The sequence below is a fragment of the Crinia signifera genome, chromosome 1, assembly GCF_055691185.1.
Source record: "Crinia signifera chromosome 1, ASM5569118v1, whole genome shotgun sequence".
Lineage (NCBI taxonomy): Eukaryota > Metazoa > Chordata > Amphibia > Anura > Myobatrachidae > Crinia > Crinia signifera.
The window spans coordinates 2,470,932-2,479,406 of NC_139217.1; the positions used below are offsets into that span (position 1 = coordinate 2,470,932).

At 49.1% G+C, this 8,475-nt stretch overlaps 1 protein-coding gene across 2 annotated transcripts in view; it reads right to left on the minus strand.

Moving 5' to 3' along the window:
* Positions 1-4,097: 4,097 nt before the first annotated feature.
* The window catches only part of CCT7 (chaperonin containing TCP1 subunit 7), a 33,750-nt gene continuing 29,372 nt past the window's right edge, over positions 4,098-8,475 (minus strand). For both annotated transcript variants that reach the window (XM_083161410.1, XM_083161419.1), the window contains exons 10-12: positions 5,360-5,492; positions 5,069-5,275; positions 4,098-4,629 (exon numbers count right to left, since the gene is read on the minus strand). In XM_083161410.1, the coding sequence (XP_083017536.1) occupies positions 4,411-4,629; positions 5,069-5,275; positions 5,360-5,492 (559 nt within the window). In that variant the 3' untranslated portion in view covers positions 4,098-4,410. The remainder of the gene's footprint in view (positions 4,630-5,068; positions 5,276-5,359; positions 5,493-8,475) is intronic.

Consider the following 8,475-nt stretch of genomic DNA (forward strand, 5'->3'; position numbering starts at 1 on the left):
AAGGATGAAACAGATCACTTCGGTTGCCAGACATTTCATGCAATATCATTCAGCAGACCCTTCCAAACTCCTCTTCTTTGGACTGGAACAAATACACCTCGGCCGTAGGGGTGGAGATATCCATCAGTCCTGGTTACAAAGGGAGAGTTGGTGGATTTTTCATCTGGATACACTGTCACCCAAAGGCCTCAATGAGGGGATTAATTATAGTGCTTTCCTATAGGCTTAGGCATCTTGGAGCCTTCTGTAAGCTCACATACTTCCAGCTTCTTATTACTCCGCTTCCCCCTGCTCATTGCACTTAGTCCTTCAACTTGCTATTTTTAGTGTTACTCTGTCTCCACCGCTCCCAGAACCATCTGACATTCCGGCTCACCAAAGGCCCCTTTTGTATACGTATCTATCTTTCCCTTCTATCTGCAGGTTTACCACCATGTCTAGCTACTCCCTTCCATGTATATCACATCCTACAGCTTTCTACCCCAACGCTCTACCAGCATCCTGCTACAGCATTGCCCAAACCCGTCCTATTTCTGATTTTGTCTAAGGTCATGTTCTATTTTGGTATCCTTGCCATTCTTGCTTCTCTATTCCCATTCTCCTATTCATTGCATTACATGCAACATTTATTTTCTTTATTATTACATATACCGGTATATACATTTTTATCTTTATTTTTTATTTATCATTATTTTTATTTATATTCATTTTTATTTTTTGTTTTCATTATCATATATACAAAAAAAAAAATTCTATAGGTTTGATTTTTTCTCTCTCTCTCTCTCTCTCTCTCTCTATCTCTCTATATATATATATATATATATATATATATATATATATATATATTTTTTTTTTTTCTATATGTTTGCTTTCGCCAACGTGTTTGGTGACGCTGCTGTTGTTGTTGTTGTCCCCATCTACATTAGCCATCTCTAGTATTACTTCTATGATCATTCCATCATTGTATTTTATATTTAGCTGGCTCTGTCCCATCCACAGCATTCATATCCCAGTATGTACTTATTCATGTTTCCTACCACCATATAGATTCTCCAGCATATATATTCACACTCTATGCTTGGACTGAAGCCGATGGACGCTACTGTGTCACTTATCCCAGCCGTCTTCAGCATCACGCTCCCATTACCTAAACGACACTCACTCCCCTTCCAGTCATTTGGCACATCCCGGAGCTCCACCTTATCCTACTTGCCATTATGCAAACTGTGTAAATTAACTACACACAGTCTTTATCTCCGGAGCCCAGCTTCACACTACCAGCCGTTGCGCCTCCCATTCAGTACCGCCGCATCATCATGCTCCACACTCGCCCGCCCCCCTGTCAGTTCACCAGCCCATCTCTCATTGGCTGCCCCGCGTATATTACGTATTGAGGATCCCCCTGGTCAGCGCGTCACTGATCAAGCCGCCAGGCGAAACACATGTCAGAGTCGCACCCTGGGACCACCCCCTGACGTCATCCAACACCCGGAACTCTCCTACAAGCTGTGTACCACGAGCGGCTCCCCAGGCAACCTCTGCACAGTTTACTACGCTGCAGCAGCTACCCGGTTGCCGGGACTCCCCCTGGGATTACCCTTCCCTACACGGAAACCCGGGGCTGAGCCCCCCTCTCTAGCGGGTCCTCACCTGCCAGGTACCATTAGAAACTTAGTGTGGCTTCTCACATTACGTGCAGCCCATCGTACCCGCATTCTCCCACCCCGCATTCCACCGTTTCCCCACAGACAGGATGAGCCTGGTTGTTACCCAACCAACCCATGACATTGTTGCTTTACCCCCCCTTTTTTTACAGTTGTGTTGATAACATTTTTCTGACTGTGTTCAAATGTTTAGTTTAACACTGCACAAAGGTTGTATTGTGAATTGTCCTCCTCTTGCTTGCATCTTCCAGATATTGCTACATACTCTACCCCAACTTATGTCTCTAAGCTACCATTGAGATATATAGGTTTATTTTTCCGACCTCTGCTTGTGTTACTCAGGGACCAAACATTTAGTACCGTCCCTTTGAGAAAGACACTTCATATTATTGTACATAACCCCCTGATCCACCCTGGTGTTGATGCAATTTCTTCATCATCACCAGTGAGATCAATCCGACAGGAGGCACATTATCCTCCGCATCCATCCATAACCTACTTATTGGGGTGAGCACCGCCGGGTTATTACTCTCAACCTCCATCCAATACACCAATATGATGGAGGGTAGTAGAAGGATCTGGAGTCTGCAATAAACTCACTGATCTACACTCTACTTATCGTTACTCTCTCATCCGCAGTCTGATCGGACCCTTCCTGCAATACCCAGTGTAACAGGTCGTGGCCTCCTTCGTTTCTCTGGAAAGCAGAAGTGACATTTGGTCCTAACTGTCAGCCCTCTGTGTCTCCCCCACCCAATAAAGTGTACGACCATACATTACTGGGCCGCCTGATCTCGTCCGATCTCAGCAGCTAAACAGTAATTGGCCAGATCAGTACACATTGGGGGACTATTGGGGAATATCTGGTGCCGTATAAATTGAGGTGAATCCGCAGACACCAGAGGAAGGAACACTTTCTGTCCTTTACTCTCTCTTTTCTTCCTATCTTGTTTGGTCCACAGCAACGTATCCATCAGTGTAAGGAATGTCATTTAAATGTGTATATTGATTGGAATCTGCATTTGACTGAATTCACGGGGGCGGTCCCCAGGGTGAAAACATTTTCGCCCATTTTTTCACTGTGATTTAACCTTAAGATTCGCCAATCACCGCATAATCCTCTTAACATTTTGTGTGAATTACTCTTAACTATTCACGCCTTACTTAGACGCACATATATTTTAAGTGTATATTATTAAAAGTTATGTATTAATCATTATTCACCCAGTCCATTATTTGTAAAGAGTGCCCCAAAAACCCACATTGTTCTTCCTTTTTGTCCTCCCTCGGACAACCTTTTCTCAAACAGCTTCACCGCTGAACCTTTTGGGAGCACCACCAACATAGAACCAGTGTCAATTACGACCACGTATTGGTCCAATGTTGGTACACAAGATATATTTCTTCTACAAATTCTACAATAATACATGTTTTTTGCTTGTGAAGATCCACCCCTTTTCCTTGAAACCATGTTAAATGCCCCCCAGACCCGATTTTTAATTGTATATGGATAATTAGTATGTTAAATGCCCCCACATTGTTAACAGCCCCCAACTATGAACGCCAACCCGTACCGTGGCGAGCCCGGGAGGGGCGGCGGTATGCATCCTCAAACCTTTTCATACCCCCACTATCCACATCGGCGTGGAGTTGATTTTATAAAGTGTGGCGAGCGGACTCGTATACCTGTGAAGTTATGCGCGTGCGCTCGCCACGCTTCGGGCTCAGTGGCTCGCCACACTTTATAAGATCAACTCCACTCCGACGTGGATAGTGGGGGTATGAAAAGGTTGGAGGACGCGTACCGCCGCCCCTCGCTGGCTTGCTGCGCTCACCATGCTTCGAGTTGGCGTTCATAGTGGGGGCCATTAACAATGTGGGGGCATTTAACATACTAATTACCCATCAGGGTGGGTACACAATTAAAAATTGGGTCGGGGGGGGCGCATTTAACATGGGAATCAATGGGAAATCGCGTTGCAACTTTAAAATTGTATACTCAGCCCGGGAGGAGGCTAAAATCGGGTCCATCGCACACCTTAATTAGTGGTATGCGATGCGATGGGCGCCGTGATAATACACAAGTACCATCTGAGCAACTCTTCTGATGGTTCTAGTACCAAGGGAATTTTACAATCACATGCGCAGGTCAGTTCCTGGGTAGGAAGGGTTATACCGCTGTGCCCTTTAGATGATGCTCCCTGTAGAATACTTGGAAGGCTGTGCTAGATAGCGGATTAAGAAGGGTTATACCGCTGTGCCCTGTATAACACGCGGGCGGCTCTGCTGTAATCTACAATAAACGGTTTCAGTGAACAGCAATAGAAATGTAAGGGGGCTGCAGGGAGAATGCATGGAAACAGACTAAGGAACCCCCCCCCCATGCAGGATGCTGCAATCCGCACCCCCCCTCCCCCAATAACACACCATGCATTCAGTGAAGTGCGTTTTATTTTGCTTTTTTTCAGAGAAATAAATACAGTAACAAAACTGGGGACACCCCATCCGGGAAATCAGAGCAATCCGTGTGAAGAGGCGGTCCTGCAGTGGGATGGGGACACTGATCCGCCTTGCCACTCCCCTAATGCTCACGGACATCATGGAGAAATGTGACCACTACAACCATCTCTGCTGGGTTTCTGGATGCATGTGCCTTACCCTCTTCCCCTATGACCACCCCACCCCACAGTTCCTCTTACAAATCGGTACTCATGTGACGAAACCATAGCAGGACCTCACGTCAGGCTTAGTGCTGGTGCGGCCTTCCCCGGCCTCGCCCGGCTGGAGCACCATCTACTGTGGAGCGTGGGTTCTTGATGGTCTCATCTACAGACAGGATGAGGCAGGCGGCTTCCGAGGCTGCAGTCAATGCATTGATCCTCACTATGGCCGGCTCCCATACAAAAGCCTCAAAATTATCAGCTATGTCTTCATTGTTCACGTCCACGCCGTACCAAGTGCCGCCCTGAAAACATAACCGGCACAGGGTCAGAACAGTAAATGCATACGGTGATTTGGGCATAAACCCCCACCAGGAGCCAGAGAACATCAGTATACGGTTACTGCCCGTTCCCAGGCACATTACACTGACATTTATCTGTGGTAACGGGATTTGCAGGTGACCTACAGAGAGAGCAGGGTGCCCGCTGCCAGACTACTGGCGTTGAGGAAAAGGTCTATGTCGTCAATCAGATCTGTGCCCTTTCTGAGCTCACGTTCTAGGTTCTTCAGCAGCAGAAAGAAAAACAAAAGCTAAGCTATAAATACCTGGAAGAGACTCCATACACCCAGGAGAATGCATAAAAACCATGGGCAACCCGTGTACATACAGTACATAGTCTCATTTTAAATCGGCATTGCAATATGGCGCAGCCGGCAGGACAGGTACCCGGTACACCGCTCACCTGGGCATGTTTAGCTCGCAGCTTGTTCAGGATGTTGGTGGCATCGAATCCAGCATTGTCACAAAGCTGCCGGGGAATGATCTCAAGGGCCTTTGCATAAGAGCCTATGAGAAGCTGCTGCTTGCCAGGGATGGTCCTGGAGTAATCCCGCAGATACTTGGAGAGTTCCATCTCTATGGCACCACCGCCTGCGACCACAGAGTCATTCTGTGGAGACAATGCTGCATTAATGCATATTTATCCAGCAAGGGGTCTGTCTGTAGCATCGGCGTAGAGAGGAAACACCGGTACCTTGAGGGCGCGGCGCACAATCATGATGGCATCATGCAGCGATCGCTCAGTCTCCTCCATGAACTGTTCAGCTCCCCCCCTTAGTATGATGGTGCACGTCTTAGCTTTTGGGCAGCCAGTGAAGAAGTTATATCTGTGGGGAATACAGAAGAGAAATGAATGTCTGACCTGGTGACAACGGAGACCTAGACATGGCCATCTGACCTGGTGACACTAACATCCCCAATGCCGGAGACCTAGACATGGCCATCTGACCTGGAGACAACAGGAGCCGGTTACAGAGCGGTAACATCCCCAATGCCGGAGACCTAGACATGGCCATCTGACCTGGTGACACTAACATCCCCAATGCCGGAGACCTAGACACGGCCATCTGACCTGGTGACAACAGGAGCCAGTTACAGAGCGGTAACATCCCCAATGCCGGAGACCTAGACATGGCCATCTGACCTGGTGACACCAGGGTGATGGGAGCCGGTTACAGAGCGGTAACATCCCCAATGCTGAAGACCTAGACATGGCCATCTGACCTGGTGACAACAGGAGCCGGTTACAGAGCGGTAACATCCCCAATGCCGGAGACCTAGACATGGCCATCTGACCTGGTGACACCAGGGTGATGGGAGCCGGTTACAGAGCGGTAACATCCCCAATGCCGGAGACCTAGACATGGCCATCTGACCTGGTGACAACAGGAGCCGGTTACAGAGCGGTAACATCCCCAATGCCGGAGACCTAGACATGGCCATCTGACCTGGTGACACCAGGGTGATGGGAGCCGGTTACAGAGCGGTAACATCCCCAATGCCGGAGACCTAGACATGGCCATCTGACCTGGTGACAACAGGAGCCGGTTACAGAGCGGTAACATCCCCAATGCCGGAGAACTAGACATGGCCATCTAACCTGGTGACACTAACATCCCCAATGCTGGAGACCTAGACATGGCCATCTGACCTGGTGACACTATCATCCCCAATGCTGGAGACCTAGACATGGCCATCTGACCTGGTGACGCTAACATCCCCAATGCCGGAGACCTAGACATGGCCATCTGCCCTGGTGACACTAACATCCCCAATGCTGGAGACCTAGACATGGCCATCTGACCTGGTGACACTATCATCCCCAATGCTGGAGACCTAGACATGGCCATCTGACCTGGTGACGCTAACATCCCCAATGCCGGAGACCTAGACATGGCCATCTGCCCTGGTGACACTATCATCCCCAATGCTGGAGACCTAGACATGGCCATCTGACCTGGTGACGCTAACATCCCCAATGCTGGAGACCTAGACATGGCCATCTGACCTGGTGACAACAGGAGCCGGTTACAGAGCGGTAACATCCCCAATGCTGGAGACCTAGCCATCTGACCTGGTGACACCAGTGTGATGGGAGCCAGTTACAGAGCGGTAACATCCCCAATGCTGGAGACCTAGACATGGCCATCTAACCTGGTGACACTAACATCCCCAATGCTGGAGACCTAGACATGGCCATCTGACCTGGTGACACTATCATCCCCAATGCTGGAGACCTAGACATGGCCATCTGACCTGGTGACGCTAACATCCCCAATGCCGGAGACCTAGACATGGCCATCTGCCCTGGTGACACTAACATCCCCAATGCTGGAGACCTAGACATGGCCATCTGACCTGGTGACACTATCATCCCCAATGCTGGAGACCTAGACATGGCCATCTGACCTGGTGACGCTAACATCCCCAATGCCGGAGACCTAGACATGGCCATCTGCCCTGGTGACACTATCATCCCCAATGCTGGAGACCTAGACATGGCCATCTGACCTGGTGACGCTAACATCCCCAATGCTGGAGACCTAGACATGGACATCTGACCTGGTGACAACAGGAGCCGGTTACAGAGCGGTAACATCCCCAATGCTGGAGACCTAGCCATCTGACCTGGTGACACCAGTGTGATGGGAGCCAGTTACAGAGCGGTAACATCCCCAATGCTGGAGACCTAGACATGGCCATCTGACCTGGTGACAACAGGAGCTGGTTACAGAGCGGTAACATCCCCAATGCCGGAGACCTAGACATGGCCATCTGACCTAGTGACAACAGGAGCCAATTACAGAGCGGTAACATCCCCAATGCTGGAGACCTAGACATGGCCATCTGACCTGGTGACACCAGTGTGATGGGAGCTGGTTACAGAGCGGTAACATCCCCAATAGAATTTGATTTTTTTTTTTGACGGCAGATAAGAACCACTTGGCCCATCTAGTCTGCCCCTTTTTTTAAACATGTTACCTCAAACCATATTTGATCCTTATTTTTTTGTAAGGATATCAATATGCTTATCCCAAGCATGTTTATAAATTGTACTACTGTATTTGCGTCTACCACCTCTGTTGGGAGGCTATTCCACTTATCTACTACTCTTTCTGTGAAAAAATTCTTCCTCAAATTTCCCCTAAATCTTCCTCCCTCTAGTTTCAGTGCATGTCCTCGTGTTCTGTTGCTCCTCTTCCTGTGAAGAATGTCTCCCACCTGTACCTTCCTCCCTCTAGTGTCGGTGCATGTCCTCGTGTTCTGCTGCTCCTCTTCCTGTGAAGAATGTCTCCCACCTGTACCTTCCTCCCTCTAGTGTCAGTGCATGTCCTCGTGTTCTGCTGCTCCTCTTCCTGTGAAGAATGTCTCCCACCTGTACCTTCCTCCCCCTAGTGTCAGTGCATGTCCTCGTGTTCTGTTGCTCCTCTTCCTGTGACTAATGTCTCCCACCTGTACCTTCCTCCCCCTAGTGTCAGTGCATGTCCTCGTGTTCTGCTGCTCCTCTTCCTGTGACTTATGTCTCCCACCTGTACCTTCCTCCCTCTAGTGTCAGTGCATGTCCTCGTGTTCTGCTGCTCCTCTTCCTGTGAAGAATGTCTCCCACCTGTACCTTCCTCCCCCTAGTGTCAGTGCATGTCCTCGTGTTCTGCTGCTCCTCTTCCTGTGAAGAATGTCTCCCACCTGTACCTTCCTCCCCCTAGTGTCAGTGCATGTCCCCGTGTTCTGCTGCTCCTCTTCCTGTGACTAATGTCTCCCACCTGTACCTTCCTCCCTCTAGTGTCAGTGCATGTCCTCGTGTTCTGCTGC